We start from the raw sequence: 20,027 nt of genomic DNA on the forward strand, positions 1-20,027 counted from the left end.
TGCAAATCGTGCAGTAAACGTTTTTGGATGCTGCTGTAGCCCAGGAGGGACAAGGATGTCTCAAATTACGCCAGGAGACAGAGGGGACGTCGAGCAAGACAAGGAGCACTCTCAGCAGCAGGTAGCACCCGGAGAAGTGTCAGAAACAGGCACTACGAGGATGCGTGAAATGGTGCTCACCCGAAGTCGCACAAAGGAGTCCCACGTCGCCGGAGAACAACTTAGGAGGTCGTGCAATGCAGGTTAGAGTGCCGTGGACCCAGGCTGGACTGTGCACAAAGGATTTCCGCCGGAAGTGCATGGAGGCCGGAGTAGCTGCAAAAGTCGCGGTTTCCAACAATGCAGTCTGGCGTGGGTAGGCAAGGACTTACCTCCACCAAACTTGGACTGAAGAGTCACTGGACTGTGGGAGTCACTTGGACAGAGTTGCTGGATTCAAGGGACCTCGCTCGTCGTGCTGAGAGGAGACCCAAGGTACCGGTGATGCAGTTCTTTGGTGCCTGCGGTTGCAGGGGGACGATTCCATCGACGCACGGGAGATTTCTTCGGAGCTTCTCGTGCAGAGAGGAGGCAGACTACCCCCACAGCATGCACCACAAGGAAAACAGTCGAGAAGGCGGCAGGATCAGCGTTACAGAGTTGCAGTAGTCGTCTTTGCTATTATGTTGCAGTTTTGCAGGCTTCCAGCGCGGTCAGCAGTCGATTCCTTGGCAGAAGGTGAAGAGAGAGATGCAGAGGAACTCGGATGAGCTCCTGCATTCGTTATCTAAAGAATCCCAAGAGACAGAGACCCTAAATAGCCAGAAAAGAGGGTTTGGCTACCTAGGAGAGAGGATAGGCTAGCAACACCTGAAGGAGCCTATCAGGAGGAGTCTCTGACGTCACCTGATGGCACTGGCCACTCAGAGCAATCCAGTGTGCCAGCAGCACCTCTGTTTCCAAGATGGCAGAGGGCTGGAGCACACTGGAGGAGCTCTGGGCACCTCCCAGGGGAGGTACAGGTCAGGGGAGTGGTCACTCCCCTTTCCTTTGTCCAGTTTCGCGCCAGAGCAGGGCTAAGGGGTCCCTGAACCGGTGTAGACTGGCTTATGCAGAAATGGGCACCAAATGTGCCCATGAAAGCATTTCCAGAGGCTAGGGGAGGCTACTCCTCCCCTGCCTTCACACCATTTTCCAAAGGGAGAGGGTGTAACACCCTCTCTCAGAGGAAGTCCTTTGTTCTGCCATCCTGGGCCAGGCCTGGCTGGACCCCAGGAGGGCAGATGCCTGTCTGAGGGGTTGGCAGCAGCTGCAGTGAAACCCCGGGAAAGGCAGTTTGGCAGTACCAGGGTCTGTGCTACAGACCACTGGGATCATGGGATTGCGCCAAGTATGCCAGGATGGTATAGAGGGGGCAATTCCATGATCATAGACATATTACATGGCCATATTCGGAGTTACCATTGTGAAGCTACATATAGGTAGTGACCTATATGTAGTGCACGCGTGTAATGGTGTCACCGCACTCACAAAGTCCGGGGAATTGGCCCTGAACAATGTGGGGGCACCTTGGCTAGTGCCAGGGTGCCCTCACACTAAGTAACTTTGCACCTAACCTTTACCAGGTAAAGGTTAGACATATAGGTGACTTATAAGTTACTTAAGTGCAGTGTAAAATGGCTGTGAAATAACGTAGACGTTATTTCACTCAGGCTGCAGCGGCAGGCCTGTGTAAGAATTGTCAGAGCTCCCTATGGGTGGCAAAAGAAATGCTGCAGCCCATAGGGATCTCCAGGAACCCCAATACCCTGGGTACCTCAGTACCATATACTAGGGAATTATAAGGGTGCTCCAGTAAGCCAATATAAATTGGTAAAATTGGTCACTAGCCTGTTAGTGACAATTTGTAAAGAGAGAGCATAACCACTGAGGTTCTGGTTAGCAGAGCCTCAGTGAGACAGTTAGGCACCACACAGGGAACACATACATATAGGCCACAACCTTATGAGCACTGGGGTCCTGACTAGCAGGGTCCCAGTGACACATAACAAACATACTGAAAACATAGGGTTTTCACTATGAGCACTGGGCCCTGGCTAGCAGGATCCCAGTGAGACAGTGAAAACACCCTGACATACACTCACAAACAGGCCCAAAGTGGGGGTAACAAGGCTAGAAAGAGGCTACTTTCTCACACAACCCCCCCCACCCCCCAAACGAAGGACAATAAGGCTAACCTTGGCCAGTTGAGACTTTATTGTCTAAGTGGTGATAAGTAGAGAGTAGCTCTGCAATAGACTGGTTACTCCCTTTATCATCCACTATATGGTTACTTCCCTGTGGGGATGTAAACCACCCTGTTTGAAGTTTTTTAGCTAAGCAACAATGTGAAGATGTATTTTCAGAGTTTCTATTAGTAAGTTTTAGTTTAGAGCACTGGGAATTGTCCACTGAACCTATTTGTAGTGATGGAAATGCCAGACAGGGATGCTGTCTCAGAAAAGCCATAGCTGGGCAAAATCTTTGTCCATATGGCTGGAAGAGAGAACAGGGATGCTGTTTCTCTTGAGTTGGAGCAGGGCAGGGATGCTGTCCTATGAGCTCCACACTAGGGCAGGGATGCTGTCCTAAGTGTTGTGAGGCAGTGCAGAGTTTCTGCACTAAAGTTTCTCTGGGAGGGTTGGAGGGATGCTCCATGTTAACTAAAATGGTGCTCTTTTTCTCACCAATGTTAGTTATCCCACAGAGAGGTACTTCTACCTCAGGGAGCACAGCTTTGCCAGCTGATGCTTCCCTTGGAACAGGTGCCACCCCAGGAGAGGTTTCTCCCACCACAGGAATGGTATCCTGAATGGCAGGGTGGTTAGGGGATACTGTGATACCCTTTTTACCTGTTGATGGAGAGGGATCCTGAGTTTTCAGGCCTTCTCTCCTTTGCTTTTTCATTTCAGTAGAAATGAGAGGGAACAATTCCTCTGGGATGCCCAGCATGGCTGCATGGGCATAAAACTCTACATCAGCCCAACCTGAGGCCTCTAGGTCATTACCTAAGAGACAGTCTACAGGTAAGCTAGGTGATACCACCACCTGCTTAGGGCCAGTAACTCCACCCCAACTAAACTGAATTATAGCTAAGGGAAGAAACTTAGTGGAGTTATGGACATCAATAATCTTATACTGTTGTCCAATGATGTGTTGTTCAGGAGGCACTAGGTTTTCAGTCACCAAAGTGATACTGGCACCTGTGTCCCTGTAGGCCAAGGCCTCAACACCATTTATTGAAACTGTCTGCCTCTACTTATCCATTGTAAGGGGACAAGCAGCCAGTGTGGCAAGGCCAATGCCACTAGGTGTGACAGAAACTGTCTTGGGACTGACTACCCCAGTTTCTATGATGGACCCATAAGTGAACCCAACTACACCCTTTGCTTGACTGTTGCCAGAAGTCCCACCACTAGTACCACTACTGCTAGGGGCACTAGAGCTTGATGTATTAGTGGTGGTAGGCTCAGGGGGTTTACCTGGACAGGACTTATCCCCTGGCCTATGGCCTCTGTTTTTACACACAAAGCACCAAGGCGTTTTTAATGTGTGCAGGTTGAGAAGAAGAGGAAGAATTTGTTTTATCCCCACCCTCTGAAGAGTGTTTAAGATTTGAAGTGGGATCTTTGGTTTTACCCCTATCCCCATGCTTATCTTGAGATTTTTCACCATCTTTCTTCTTATTGCCATCTTTGTCACCCCCTGTATGAACTTTTCTGTTCACCCTTGTTCTGACCCATTTGTCTGCCTTCTTTCCCAATTCTTGGGGAGAGGTCAGATCAGAGTCTACCAGGTATTGGTGCAACAAATCAGACACACAATTATTAAGAATATGCTCTCTCAGGATCAAGTTATACAGGCTGTCATAATCAGTAACTTTACTGCCATGTAACCACCCCTCCAAGGCCTTCACTGAATGGTCAATGAAATCAACCCAGTCTTGTGAAGACTCCTTTTTGGTTTCTCTGAACTTTATCCTGTATTGTTCAGTGGTTAAGCCATAACCATCCAGGAGTGCATTCTTAAGAACTGTAAAATTATTGGCATCACTTTCTTTCACAGTAAGGAGCCTATCCCTACCCTTTCCACTAAATGATAGCAGCCCACTGCATTTGAGGGACATCCTGTACAACACAGGCCCTCTCAAGTGCAGCAAACCACTTATTAATGTCATCCCCATCCTTATAAGGGGGAACTATCTTGTGCAGATTCCTAGAATCATGCTCTTTTGCAGGATGACTATTGGGAATACTGCTGCTGCCACCATGGGTTTCTAAACCCAGTTTCTGTCTCTCCTTCTCTACTTCTAAGGACTGTCTATCCAAATCCAGCTGTTGCTTCTTGAGCTTCAGTCTGGTTTGTTCCACTCTCAATCTATTGAGCTCCCTTTCTAACAATCTGTCATCAGGGTGGGTAGGAGGGACATTCCTAGACACAGAAGTATGATGAGAATGAACAGAAGGAGACCTGTCCCTTACAGAGGGCACCCTAACAGCTTGGCTGACAGTGTAATGTGAGAGCACACCATCTGTATGATGTGACTCCACCTCAGTACCAACTATGCTAGACTGTCTAGTAATGGGCAGGCTAAGAAGTTTCTTTCCTGAATCTTTTCCTGGGGGAGTCCCTGGATCAGATTGGGAACCATTAGCTACTTTTTCAACAGATGGGGCACTTTTAGCCTTATCTTGTTCTCTAAGCATGTTAAGTAACAATTCCAAGGAAGGATTCTTCCCTACACTCAAACCTCTCTCTATGCAGAGACTCCTTTCCAGCTAAGGTGATCATATGCAATTTTGGACAGATCAACATTTTGGCCTGTGCCAGACATTTTTAGAGAGAGTTAAAGTGATAGAAAAAGAGACAAAAGTTTTCAGAACTTTTAGAAAGACAGAAAAAAACTTTTTAAACTTTTTAGAACTTTTTAGAAAGTAAGAAGTACTTTTCAGCACTTAGAAAAGAGTGAAAAGAGGAAATTCTAAACTTTTTAGTTATGTGTACATACACTGAACTTGTTTTGTATATTTTTCTCTTATGAAAAGTACAATGACAAGAGTGGTAAGTAGTCTCAAAGCACTTATCCCACCGCTGCACAACCAATGTAGGAGGCTGGACTGGCTTGTAGTGAGTACCTAGGAGTACTTGCACCTTGCACCAGGCCCAGTTATCCCTTATTAGTGTATAGGGTGTCTAGCAGCATAGGCTGATAGATAATGGTAGCTTAGCAGAGCAGCTTAGGCTGAACTAGGAGACGAGTGAAGCTCCTACAGTACCACTTAGTGTCATATGCACAATATCATAAGAAAACACAATACACAGATATACTAAAAATAAAGGTACTTTATTTTTATGACAAAATGCCAAAAGTATCTCAGTGAGTACCCTCAGTATGAGGATAGCAAATATACACAAGATATATGTACACAATACCAAAATATGCAGTAATAGTATTAGAAAACAGTGCAAACAATGTATAGTTACAATAGGATGCAATGGAGACACATAGGGATAGGGGCAACACAAACCATATACTCCAAAAGTGGAATGCGAACCACGAATGGACCCCAAACCTATGTGACCTTGTAGAGGGTCACTGGGACTATTAGAACATAGTGAGGGTTAGAAAAATAGCCCACCCCAAGACCCTGAAAGGTGAGTGCAAAGTGCACTAAAGTTCCCCAAAGGACATAGAAGTCGTGATAGGGGAATTCTGCAGGAAAAACACAAACCAACAATGCAACAACGATGGATTTCCAGTCGAGGGTACCTGTGGAACAAGGGGACCAAGTCCAAAAGTCACAAGCAAGTCGGAGATGGGCAGATGCCCAGGAAATGCCAGCTGTGGGTGCAAAGGTGCTGCTACTGGACAGTAGAAGCATAGGTTTCTGCTAGAACGACAAGGGCTAGAGACTTCCCCTTTGGAGGACGGATCCCTCACGCCGTGGAGAGTCGTGCAGAAGTGTTTTCCCGCCGAAAGACCACCAACAAGCCTTGCTAGCTGCAAATCGTGCACTAAACGTTTTTGGATGCTGCTGTAGCCCAGAAGGGACCAGGATGTCGCAAATTGCGCCAAGAGACAGAGGGGATGTCGAGCAAGACAAGGAGCCCTCTCAGCAGCAGGTAGCACCCGGAGAAGTGCCAGAAACAGGCACTACGAGGATGCGTGAAATGGTGCTCACCCGAAGTCGCACAAAGGAGTCCCACGTCGCCGGAGAACAACTTAGGAGGTCGTGCAATGCAGGTTAGAGTGCCATGGACGCAGGCTGGACTGTGCACAAAGGATTTCCGCCGAAAGTGCATGGAGGCCGGAGTAGCTGCAAAAGTCGAGGTTTCTAACAATGCAGTCTGGCGTGGGGAGGCAAGGACTTACCTCCACCAAACTTGGACTGAAGAGTCACTGGACTGTGGGAGTCACTTGGACAGAGTTGCTGGATTCAAGGGACCTCGCTCGTCATGCTGAGAGGAGACCCAAGGTACCGGTGAAGCAGTTCTTTGGTGCCTGCAGTTGCAGGGGGACGATTCCGTCGACCCACAGGAGATTTCTTCGGAGCTTCTAGTGCAGAGAGGAGGCAGACTACCCCCACAGCATGCACCACCAGGAAAACAGTCGAGAAGGCGGCAGGATCAGCGTTACAGAGTTGCAGTAGTCGTCTTTGCTACTATGTTGCAGTTTTGCAGGCTTCCAGCGCGGTCAGCAGTCAATTCCTTGGCAGAAGGTGAAGAGAGAGATGCAGAGGAACTCGGATGAGCTCTTGCATTCGTTATCTAAAGAATCCCAAGAGACAGAGACCCTAAATAGCCAGAAAAGAGGGTTTGGCTACCTAGGAGAGAGGATAGGCTAGCAACACCTGAAGGAGCCTATCAGGAGGAGTCTCTGACGTCACCTGATGGCACTGGCCACTCAGAGCAGTCCAGTGTGCCAGCAGCACCTCTGTTTCCAAGATGGAAGACGTCTGGAGCACACTGGAGGAGCTCTGGGCACCTCCCAGGGGAGGTACAGGTCAGGGGAGTGGTCACTCCCCTTTCCTTTGTCCAGTTTCGCACCAGAGCAGGGCTAAGGGGTCCCTGAACCGGTGTAGACTGGCTTATGCAGAAATGGGCACCAAATGTGCCCATGAAAGCATTTCCAGAGGCTGGGGGAGGCTACTCCTCCCCTGCCTTCACACCATTTTCCAAAGGGAGAGGGTGTAACACCCTCTCTCAGAGGAACTCCTTTGTTCTGCCATCCTGGGCCAGGCCTGGCTGGACCCCAGGAGGGCAGATGCCTGTCTGAGGGGTTGGCAGCAGCTGCAGTGAAACCCCGGGAAAGGCAGTTTGGCAGTACCAGGGTCTGTGCTACAGACCACTGGGATCAAGGGATTGTGCCAACTATGCCAGGATGGTATAGAGGGGGCAATTCCATGATCATAGACATATTACATGGCCATATTCGGAGTTACCATTGAGAAGCTACATATAGGTAGTGACCTATATGTAGTGCACGCGTATAATGGTGTCCCCGCACTCACAAAGTCCGGGGAATTGGCCCTGAACAATGTGGGGGCACCTTGGCTAGTGCCAGGGTGCCCTCACACTAAGTAACTTTGCACCTAACCTTTACCAGGTAAAGGTTAGACATATAGGTGACTTATAAGTTACTTAAGTGCAGTGTAAAATGGCTGTGAAATAACGTGGACGTTATTTCACTCAGGCTGCAGTGGCAGGCCTGTGTAAGAATTGTCAGAGCTCCCTATGGGTGGCAAAAGAAATGCTGCAGCCCATAGGGATCTCCTGGAACCCCAATACCCTGGGTACCTCAGTACCATATACTAGGGAATTATAAGGGTGTTCCAGTAAGCCAATGTAAATTGGTAAAATTGGTCACTAGCCTGTTAGTGACAATTTGTAAAGAGAGAGCATAACCACTGAGGTTCTGGTTAGCAGAGCCTCAGTGAGACAGTTAGGCACAACACAGGGAACACATACATATAGGCCACAACCTTATGAGCACTGGGGTCCTGACTAGCAGGGTCCCAGTGACACATAACAAACATACTGAAAACATAGGGTTTTCACTATGAGCACTGGGCCCTGGCTAGCAGGATCCCAGTGAGACAGTGAAAACACCCTGACATACACTCACAAACAGGCCAAAAGTGGGGGTAACAAGGCTAGAAAGAGGCTACTTTCTCACACAACCCCCCCCCCAAACGAAGGAAATAAGGCTAACCTTGGCCAGTTGAGACTTTATTGTCTAAGTGGTGATAAGTAGAGAGTAGCTCTGCAATAGACTGGTTACTCCCTTTATCATCCACTATATGGTTACTTCCCTGTGGGGATGTAAACCACCCTGTTTGAAGTTTTTTAGCTAAGCAACAATGTGAAGATGTATTTTCAGAGTTTCTATTAGTAAGTTTTAGTTTAGAGCAGTGGGAATTGTCCACTGAACCTATTTGTAGTGATGGAAATGCCAGACAGGGATGCTGTCTCAGAAAAGCCATAGCTGGGCAAAATCTTTGTCCATATGGCTGGAAGAGAGAACAGGGATGCTGTTTCTCTTGAGTTGGAGCAGGGCAGGGATGCTGTCCTATGAGCTCCACACTAGGGCAGGGATGCTGTCCTAAGTGTTGTGAGGCAGTGCAGAGTTTCTGCACTAAAGTTTCTCTGGGAGGGTTGGAGGGATGCTCCATGTTAACTAAAATGGTGCTCTTTTTCTCACCAATGTTAGTTATCCCACAGAGAGGTACTTCTACCTCAGGGAGCACAGCTTTGCCAGCTGATGCTTCCCTTGGAACAGGTGCCACCCCAGGAGAGGTTTCTCCCACCACAGGAATGGTATCCTGAATGGCAGGGTGGTTAGGGGATACTGTGATACCCTTTTTACCTGTTGATGGAGAGGGATCCTGAGTTTTCAGGCCTTCTCTCCTTTGCTTTTTCATTTCAGTAGAAATGAGAGGGAACAATTCCTCTGGGATGCCCAGCATGGCTGCATGGGCATAAAACTCTACATCAGCCCAACCTGAGGCCTCTAGGTCATTACCTAAGAGACAGTCTACAGGTAAGCTAGGTGATACCACCACCTGCTTAGGGCCAGTAACTCCACCCCAACTAAACTGAATTATAGCTAAGGGAAGAAACTTAGTGGAGTTATGGACATCAATAATCTTATACTGTTGTCCAATGATGTGTTGTTCAGGAGGCACTAGGTTTTCAGTCACCAAAGTGATACTGGCACCTGTGTCCCTGTAGGCCAAGGCCTCAACACCATTTATTGAAACTGTCTGCCTGTACTTATCCATTGTAAGGGGACAAGCAGCCAGTGTGGCAAGGCCAATGCCACTAGGTGTGACAGAAACTGTCTTGGGACTGACTACCCCAGTTTCTATGATGGACCCATAAGTGAACCCAACTACACCCTTTGCTTGACTGTTGCCAGCAGTCCCACCACTAGTACCACTACTGCTAGGGGCACTAGAGCTTGATGTATTAGTGGTGGTAGGCTCAGGGGGTTTACCTGGACAGGACTTATCCCCTGGCCTATGGCCTCTGTTTTTACACACAAAGCACCAAGGCTTTTTAATGTGTGCAGGTTGAGAAGAAGAGGAAGAATTTTTGTTTTATCCCCACCCTCTGAAGAGTGTTTAAGATTTGAAGTGGGATCTTTGGTTTTACCCCTATCCCCATGCTTATCTTGAGATTTTTCACCATCTTTCTTCTTATTGCCATCTTTGTCACCCCCTGTATGAACTTTTCTGTTCACCCTTGTTCTGACCCATTTGTCTGCCTTCTTTCCCAATTCTTGGGGAGAGGTCAGATCAGAGTCTACCAGGTATTGGTGCAACAAATCAGACACACAATTATTAAGAATATGCTCTCTCAGGATCAAGTTATACAGGCTGTCATAATCAGTAACTTTACTGCCATGTAACCACCCCTCCAAGCCTTCACTGAATGGTCAATGAAATCAACCCAGTCTTGTGAAGACTCCTTTTTCGTTTCTCTGAACTTTATCCTGTATTGTTCAGTGGTTAAGCCATAACCATCCAGGAGTGCATTCTTAAGAACTGTAAAATTATTGGCATCACTTTCTTTCACAGTAAGGAGCCTATCCCTACCCTTTCCACTAAATGATAGCAGCCCACTGCATTTGAGGGACATCCTGTACAACACAGGCCCTCTCAAGTGCAGCAAACCACTTGTTAATGTCATCCCCCTCCTTATAAGGGGGAACTATCTTGTGTAGATTCCTAGAATCATGCTCTTTTGCAGGATGACTATTGGGAATACTGCTGCTGCCACCATGGGTTTCTAAACCCAGTTTCTGTCTCTCCTTCTCTACTTCTAAGGACTGTCTATCCAAATCCAGCTGTTGCTTCTTGAGCTTCAGTCTGGTTTGTTCCACTCTCAATCTATTGAGCTCCCTTTCTAACAATCTGTCATCAGGGTGGGTGGGAGGGACATTCCTAGACACAGAAGTATGACGAGAATGAACAGAAGGAGACCTGTCCCTTACAGAGGGCACCCTAACAGCTTGGCTGACAGTGTAATGTGAGAGCACACCATCTGTATGATGTGACTCCACCTCAGTACCAACTATGCTAGACTGTCTAGTAATGGGCAGGCTAAGAAGTTTCTTTCCTGAATCTTTTCCTGGGGGAGTCCCTGGATCAGATTGGGAACCATTAGCTACTTTTTCAACAGATGGGGCACTTTTAGCTTTATCTTGTTCTCTATGCATGTTAAGTAACAATTCCAAGGAAGGATTCTTCCCTACACTCAAACCTCTCTCTATGCAGAGACTCCTTGCTCCTTTCCAGCTAAGGTGATCATATGCAATTTTGGACAGATCAACATTTTGGCCTGTGCCAGACATTTTTAGAGAGAGTTAAAGTGATAGAAAAAGAGAAAAAAGTTTTCAGAACTTTTAGAAAGACAGAAAAAAACTTTTTTAACTTTTTAGAACTTTTTAGAAAGTAAGAAGTACTTTTCAGCACTTAGAAAAGAGTGAAAAGAGGAAATGCAAAACTTTTTAGTTATGTGTACATACACTGAACTTGTTTTGTATATTTTTCTCTTATGAAAAGTACAATGACAAGAGTGGTAAGTAGTCTCAAAGCACTTATCCCACCGCTGCACAACCAATGTAGGAGGCTGGACTGGCTTGTAGTGAGTACCTAGGAGTACTTGCACCTTGCACCAGGCCCAGTTATCCCTTATTAGTGTATAGGGTGTCTAGCAGCATAGGCTGATAGATAATGGTAGCTTAGCAGAGCAGCTTAGGCTGAACTAGGAGACGAGTGAAGCTCCTACAGTACCACTTAGTGTCATATGCACAATATCATAAGAAAACACAATACACAGATATACTAAAAATAAAGGTACTTTATTTTTATGACAATATGCCAAAAGTATCTCAGTGAGTACCCTCAGTATGAGGATAGCAAATATACACAAGATATATGTACACAATACCAAAATATGCAGTAATAGTATTAGAAAACAGTGCAAACAATGTATAGTTACAATAGGATGCAATGGAGACACATAGGGATAGGGGCAACACAAACCATATACTCCAAAAGTGGAATGCGAACCACGAATGGACCCCAAACCTATGTGACCTTGTATAGGGTCACTGGGACTATTAGAACATAGTGAGGGTTAGAAAAATAGCCCACCCCAAGACCCTGAAAGGTGAGTGCAAAGTGCACTAAAGTTCCCCAAAGGACATAGAAGTCGTGATAGGGGAATTCTGCAGGAAAAACACAAACCAACAATGCAACAACGATGGATTTCCAGTCGAGGGTACCTGTGGAACAAGGGGACCAAGTCCAAAAGTCACAAGCAAGTCGGAGATGGGCAGATGCCCAGGAAATGCCAGCTGTGGGTGCAAAGGTGCTGCTACTGGACAGTAGAAGCATAGGTTTCTGCTAGAACGACAAGGGCTAGAGACTTCCCCTTTGGAGGACGGATCCCTCACGCCGTGGAGAGTCGTGCAGAAGTGTTTTCCCGCCGAAAGACCGCCAACAAGCCTTGCTAGCTGCAAATCGTGCACTAAACGTTTTTGGATGCTGCTGTAGCCCAGAAGGGACCAGGATGTCGCAAATTGCGCCAGGAGACAGAGGGGATGTCGAGCAAGACAAGGAGCCCTCTCAGCAGCAGGTAGCACCCGGAGAAGTGCCAGAAACAGGCACTACGAGGATGCATGAAATGGTGCTCACCCGAAGTCGCACAAAGGAGTCCCACGTCGCCAGAGAACAACTTAGGAGGTCGTGCAATGCAGGTTAGAGTGCCGTGGACCCAGGCTTGACTGTGCACAAAGGATTTCCGCCGGAAGTGCATGGAGGCCGGAGTAGCTGCAAAAGTCGAGGTTTCCAACAATGCAGTCTGGCGTGGGGAGGCAAGGACTTACCTCCACCAAACTTGGACTGAAGAGTCACTGGACTGTGGGAGTCACTTGGACAGAGTTGCTGGATTCAAGGGACCTCGCTCGTCATGCTGAGAGGAGACCCAAGGTACCGGTGATGCAGTTCTTTGGTGCCTGCAGTTGCAGGGGGACGATTCCGTCGACCCACGGGAGATTTCTTCGGAGCTTCTAGTGCAGAGAGGAGGCAGACTACCCCCACAGCATGCACCACCAGGAAAACAGTCGAGAAGGCGGCAGGATCAGCGTTACAGAGTTGCAGTAGTCGTCTTTGCTACTATGTTGCAGTTTTGCAGGCTTCCAGCGCGGTCAGCAGTCGATTCCTTGGCAGAAGGTGAAGAGAGAGATGCAGAGGAACTCGGATGAGCTCTTGCATTTGTTATCTAAAGAATCCCAAGAGACAAAGGGCCTGATTCTAACTTTGGAGGACGGTGTTAAACCGTCCCAAAAGTGGCGGATATACCACCTACCGTATTACGAGTCCATTATATCCTATGGAACTCGTAATACGGTAGGTGGTATATCCGCCACTTTTGGGACGGTTTAACACCGTCCTCCAAAGTTAGAATCAGGCCCAGAGACCCTAAATAGCCAGAAAAGAGGGTTTGGCTACCTAGGAGAGAGGATAGGCTAGCAACACCTGAAGGAGCCTATCAGGAGGAGTCTCTGACGTCACCTGATGGCACTGGCCACTCAGAGCAGTCCAGTGTGCCAGCTGCACCTCTGTTTCCAAGATGGCAGAGGTCTGGAGCACACTGGAGGAGCTCTGGGCACCTCCCAGGGGAGGTACAGGTCAGGGGAGTGGTCACTCCCCTTTCCTTTGTCCAGTTTCGCGCCAGAGCAGGGCTAAGGGGTCCCTGAACCGGTGTAAACTGGCTTATGCAGAAATGGGCACCAAATGTGCCCATGAAAGCATTTCCAGAGGCTGGGGGAGGCTACTCCTCCCCTGCCTTCACACCATTTTCCAAAGGGAGAGGGTGTAACACCCTCTCTCAGGGGAAGTCCTTTGTTCTGCCATCCTGGGCCAGGCCTGGCTGGACCCCAGGAGGGCAGATGCCTGTCTGAGGGGTTGGCAGCAGCAGCAGCTGCAGTGAAACCCCGGGAAAGGCAGTTTGGCAGTACCAGGGTCTGTGCTACAGACCACTGGGATCATGGGATTGTGCCAACTATGCAAGGATGGTATAGAGGGGGCAATTCCATGATCATAGACATATTACATGGCCATATTCGGAGTTACCATTGTGAAGCTACATATAGGTAGTGACCTATATGTAGTGCACGCGTGTAATGGTGTCCCCGCACTCACAAAGTCCGGGGAATTGGCCCTGAACAATGTGGGGGCACCTTGGCCAGTGCCAGGGTGCCCTCACATTAAGTAACTTTGCACCTAACCTTTACCAGGTAAAGGTTAGACATATAGGTGACTTATAAGTTACTTAAGTGCAGTGTAAAATGGCTGTGAAATAACGTGTACGTTATTGCAGTGGCAGGCCTGTGTAAGAATTGTCAGAGCTCCCTATGGGTGGCAAAAGAAATGCTGCAGCCCATAGGGATCTCCTGAAACCCCAATACCCTGGGTACCTCAGTACCATATACAAGGGAATTATAAGGGTGTTCCAGTAAGCCAATGTAAATTGGTAAAATTGGTCACTAGCCTGTTAGTGACAATTTGTAAAGAGAGAGCATAACCACTGAGGTTCTGGTTAGCAGAGCCTCAGTGAGACAGTTAGGCACCACACAGGGAACACATACATATAGGCCACAACCTTATGAGCACTGGGGTCCTGACTAGCAGGGTCCAAGTGACACATAACAAACATACTGAAAACATAGGGTTTTCACTATGAGCACTGGGCCCTGGCTAGCAGGATCCCAGTGAGACAGTGAAAACACCCTGACATACACTCACAAACAGGCCAAAAGTGGGGGTAACAAGGCTAGAAAGAGGCTACTTTCTCACAATACTATTACTGCATATTTTGGTATTGTGTAAATATATCTTGTGTATATTTGCTATCCTCATACTGAGGGTACTCACTGAGATCCTTTTGGCATATTGTCATAAAAATAAAGTACCTTTATTTTTAGTGTATCTGTGTATTGTGTTTTCTTATGATATTGTGCATATGACACTAGTGGTACTGTAGGAGATTTACTCGTCTCCTAGTTCAGCCTAAGCTGCTCTGCTAAGCTACCATTATCTATCAGCCTAAGCTGCTAGACACCCTATACACTAATAAGGGATAACTGGGCCTGGTGCAAGGTGTCAGTACCCCTAGGTACTCACTACAAGCCAGTCCAGCCTCCTACAACCAGTCCCTAGTGGTGGAAGATCCTAAAGGACCTTTACCATCTGCATCCTTGTCCACCACCCATATTTCCATCTCCACCTTCCCTCTTGCTCCCCTTGCCCTTCCAGTTGGCCAAACAAACCCCCCTAAAAGGGCCTGAGTATTCTCCACCCCTATTTCCCCGGACACGCGCAGTGAAGGAGCTATTGACGTGCTTGGCAGCATTTCTGTAGGCCAGGCAGCAATCGGGAATGGCACCCAGGACTTTAGTTGCCAAATGCAACAAATGGTTGCATTTTTGCATGCCATTCATAATTCTTATTCTGGCATGCAGAGATTGCTTGCAAAAATAGTATCTGCAATGACAGGAGCCCCCCAGTGGGCTCAACCTTGTGCCCCCACTCCAGTCCCTTCCTCATCCCCAATCCCAACTCCCACCACAATCCCAAGCACACTCACATTTGTGCACGCACCCACTCCAACAGACACAAGCAGCACATCCACACATAAACACAAACACACAAAGAAACGCAAACTTTCACCCATCCAACATTCACACTCTACTGACACTATACCCGCAGGCACCACAACCACCACAAGGACCACCACACCCACAACCACAACACCCACCACCACAGACACAAGCAACACCACCACCTCAACCGCTACCAAACAACCACCAGCACCACCCCAAGCACAATGACCAGCACACCAACAACTACCACACCACCTACATGCACCACAACCACAACATCCACCTCAACAGAACATTCATCCAAACACTCACACAAATGCACATCAACACAAACAACACCAGACAAAGACAAACACACACACTCAACTGAACACCTAACACCTTCCAAGAAACACACTCAAATATACACTAGACACACATGCATCTGCAAAACAGACACGTACACAACAACCACACCAGCCACATCAACAGCACACTCATCCAAACAGACACACTCACACAAAAGCACACACACAACACCACCAACAAAACCGAACCAACCACATGCACACACTCACATGAACACCAAGCACCTTCCAAGAAACACACAACCCAACATATACCACAAACACTTATATTTTTTGCACACATCAGAGCACACTGAATAAGTGTTAAAACAAGTCCAGCATTCATTTGTTCATGGATTATCGAACTGCTGATTTAGTTTTTAGATGAAAGTTTGACAACACCTTCAACAGAACTGTAGCCAACACATATTTTATCTGCTGGATTTTCTCAAGGCTGATCTGATTAATGTGACAATGTGGTATCAAAATAGAACGTGAAAGAACAGAACACAACTGAATACTTAAGGTACTTACACATTATACCAGGTCCAGGTATCCCCTCTTAGTGAAGTGCAGGCAATGCCAAGAAGCCAGGCTCTCTAGAAGTAGCTGTGGATGAGCAGCCAAGGCTTATCTAGGAGACATGCAAAGCTCATGCAATACCACTGCAGTCACACAGCACTTACACACATGAAAGAAAAAATTAAGTTCTACAAAAATAAAGCTACTTGTTTCTTGGTCACACTATACCACAAAATACTAGAAGGGCAACCCTCCAATAAGAGGTAAGTAATACACTAAATATATGCACCAATAAACAACAATACGCATAGAAAAGGTTAGAAAACAGGGCAAATACCAATAAGCAACAGTGACCCTAGGGGGAGCCCAAATCACTTACTAAAAAAATAGAATGTGAACACAAGACCCCCATCTAGGTAAGTGGAATGTGTAGAGGTGAGCTGGGAGTACTAGAAAACCACAGAGTTAAGTAACACAGTATCCCCCCCAGCAACCAGGAAAGCAGGAGTAAATCACTGGAATTTCCCCAAACCACCCAAAAGGAGGAAAAAGAAGAAAATAAGACACACAGACAAGACTGCAAGAAACCAGCAGTGTATTCCTGCAGAGGAAGACCTGTGGAGAGATGGGACCAAGTCCAAGAGTCACAGTGGTATCCAGGAGTAGGAGCTACTATCCACCCAGCTGTACTTGTAGGAGTTGGTCAACGGTGATGAAGATCAGGTCAGCACTGCAGCCCTGGAGGCAGAGAAGAGTTCCTGGGGATGCAGAAAATGTCCCACGCTGGAATGAAGATTGCAGACGGGCATCAGGTCAGGGATTCCACCAACAAGCCTTGGCAAAGGCAATCTTGCGGTTAGTGTAAAAGTGGTGCTGCCGGGGACCAGCAAGGCCCAGGAGGAATCAACCCAGGATAGGGAGTCAGAGGGGACCTTCAGCGACACAGAGAGCCCACAGGAGCTGAGGTAGCACCCACAGGAGCTCCACAAGATGGGGACACAGAAGTCGCAGAAGGAGCCCTCGAGGCACTACAGAAAGGGATCCCACGCAGCAGGAGAACCACGCTGAGGGCTGTGCATCGCAGGAAGGAGTGCTAGGGACTGGAGCTACATGTCATCTGAAGATCCCTTGGAGGAGATGTAAACAAGCCTTGGCAGCTGCAAGAGAGGCAGTGCACAGGAGTACTGTCCTGTGTGGGAAGGCAAGGACTTACAACCACTAAAGGTGGATAGCTGGCACAGAGGACCAAGAGGACTACTTGGGACCACCACCCGTGATGCAGGATCCACGCAGCTCAAGATGAGGGGAGATCCACGCAGCCAGTCGTCGTTGGAGCAGGTGCCTGCGGAGGCACGGGAGTGACTCCTTCACTGCAAGAGAGATTCCTTCTTTCTTCTAGTGTAGTATGAAGACACGCCACCCTCAGTGGATGTTCCGCTGTTGAAGATGTTGCAATTGCTGGCAGGAGCCCTGGACACATTGTTGCAGAAGAGTTCTTCTTCTTGGAGGCAGATTGTTGGGTCCTGGAGGGTCAAGTCTCAGTTCTGGAGTCCAGAAGTCGAAGTGAAGGTTGCAGAGGAATCCTGCTGGAGTCTTGCAAGCTGAATCTGATGACCCACCCACGAGAGAGACCCTAAATAGCCCTGAAAGGGGGATTGGTTACCTAGCCAGGTAAGCACCTATCAGGAGGGGGCCCTGACGTCACCTGCCTGGCCTGGCCACTCAGATGCTCCCAAAGGTCCCTGTCAACCTTGGATTCAAGATGGCAGAACCTAGGGACCCTCTGGAGCAGCTCTGAGCAACACCCCTGGAGTGGTGATGGACAGGGGAGTGGTCACTCCCCTTTCCATTGTCCAGTTTCGCATCAGAGCAGGGACCGGGGTTCCCTGAACCAGTGTGGACTGGCTTATGAATGGAGGGCACCAAATGTGCCCTTCAAATCACACCAGTGGCTGGGAGGCTACCCTTCCAAAGCTAGTCACACCTATTTCCAAAGGGAGAGGGTGTTACCTCCCTCTCCCAAAGGAAATCCTTTGTTCCGCCTTCCTGAGCTTGATCAAATTAAGCAGCAGGAGGGCAGAAACCTGTCTGAGGGGTGGCAGCAGCTTAGGCTGCCCGGAAAACCCTGGAAGACTGGTGGTAGCAATGCTGGTGGTCCTCTAAGGTGCCCACAGACTGCATGGAGTCATACTTCCAATACTGACAACAGTACTGGGGTATGATTCCGACATGTATGATACCAAACATGCCTAGGGTCTGAATTACCAATTATGTAGCTGGACATAGGTAGTGACCTATGTCCAGAACATGCATAAAATGGCATCCCCACACCCATGAAGTCCAGGAAAATGGAGCTGGAGTTTGTGGGGGCACCTCTGCTAGTGCACAGGTACTTGCACCCTGCCCTCTGGGCTAGGAGGGCCTGTCATATGGGTGACTTACAGTGACTTGGTGCAGTGACCTGTAGTGAAAAGGGTGCATGCATCCTTTCACACAGGCTGCAATGGCAAGCCTGTAGAAAGGTTTGTATGGGCTACCCATGGGTGGCATAATACATGCTGCAGCCCATGGGGATCCCCTGGTACCCCATTGCCCTGGGTATCTAGGTACCATACACTAGGGACTTACATGGGGGCACCAGTGTGCCAAATGTAGGGTGTAAGAACCAAGTTAGAAGGGAGAGAGCATAATCACTGGGGTCCTGGTTAGCGGGATCTGAGTGAACACAGTCAAATCCAGTGACAACAGGCATAAAATGGGGGTAACCATGCCAAGAAAGAGGTACTTTTCTACATGCTGCATGAACTTTAGCTTTTTATTAAGTGCAAAATGTGTCCTGGTGAGTTTTGCGCTAAAAAATAGGGAAAATTGTCAGTTTTCTCCTCTTGTGTAATTTTGCGTAAATATTAAGAAATTTTCGGATATTACACAAAAGGAAATTAGAAAAATGTTGCCTACCTTTAATTAGATAAACCACAAAAGTCAGAAATCAAAAGAAACAGGGAGGCATCAGGAGGAAGAGGTTGTTGTTTTAACTTAATTGTAAAGGAGACGCCCATTGGTTAAATGACATTCACTGGTGACAGGGCAAGCAGCACAACAGTAATTGTCTGCATTCAAACAGTGCCACAAATTTGTTGCACCGTGGGCTTGCTGCCTGGTATAAATGACAGTAAGCTGAAAGCAACTATCTACTGAGATTGTGTAACTATCAGAAACTGAGATAAGGCGATGAATCACAGTTACACATTACAAGGATGCAGAACACTCATAAGAAGGCATAAAAGTATACATGAGTGCATGATATAACGTTGCAAACCTTCTCCATTCCGGATTCCTTGACAGCTTTGTCGACAATATTGCGAACCTCATCTTCATATTTGTGGAGCTGTAACTGTAGAAGATCAGCAAGTGTTGTATTGTCAGACATTTCAAAGTTGACCTACGATGAATGAGATTGCAAATGAAATACTGATTTTGCAAAGTACTACTGATTATTTCACATTATTAGGAACTTTTGACATTTGTAGGAGGCTGGCCTGGCTTGTAGTGGGTACCAAAGGTACTTATACCTTTTGTCAGGTCCAGTTATCCCTTATTAGTAGAATAGAGGTGTTTCTAGCATCTTAGCCTGATAGAAGGTAGCTATGGCAAAGCAGCTTAGGCTGAACCAGGAGACATGTAAAGCTCCTACTATACCACTTATATCATATGCACAATATCATAAGAAAACACAATACACAGAGTTACTAAAAATAAAGGTACTTTATTTTTATGACAACCTGCCACAAGTATCTCAGTGAGTACCCTCAGGAAGAAGGTAAGTCATATACACAAGTTATATGTACACAAACCAAAATCAGGTAAGTAAGAGTCAGAAAAGTAATGCAAACAGTGTAGAATTACAATCGGTTGCAATAGGCAAGCATAGGTATAGGGGCAACACAAACCATATACTCCAAAAGTGCAATGCGAATCACGATTGGACC

At 47.5% G+C, this 20,027-nt stretch overlaps 1 protein-coding gene across 1 annotated transcript in view; it reads right to left on the reverse strand.

Annotated features, from left to right (window-relative positions):
• DNAH17 (dynein axonemal heavy chain 17) overlaps nt 1-20,027 on the reverse strand; it is a 7,556,186-nt gene that overhangs the window by 5,743,474 nt on the left and 1,792,685 nt on the right. Inside the window, exon 14 of the mRNA XM_069201738.1 lies at nt 19,358-19,480. Coding sequence (XP_069057839.1) covers nt 19,358-19,480 — 123 coding nt within the window. The remainder of the gene's footprint in view (nt 1-19,357; nt 19,481-20,027) is intronic.

This window comes from Pleurodeles waltl, chromosome 7 (assembly GCF_031143425.1).
Source record: "Pleurodeles waltl isolate 20211129_DDA chromosome 7, aPleWal1.hap1.20221129, whole genome shotgun sequence".
NCBI classification, from domain to species: Eukaryota; Metazoa; Chordata; class Amphibia; order Caudata; family Salamandridae; genus Pleurodeles; species Pleurodeles waltl.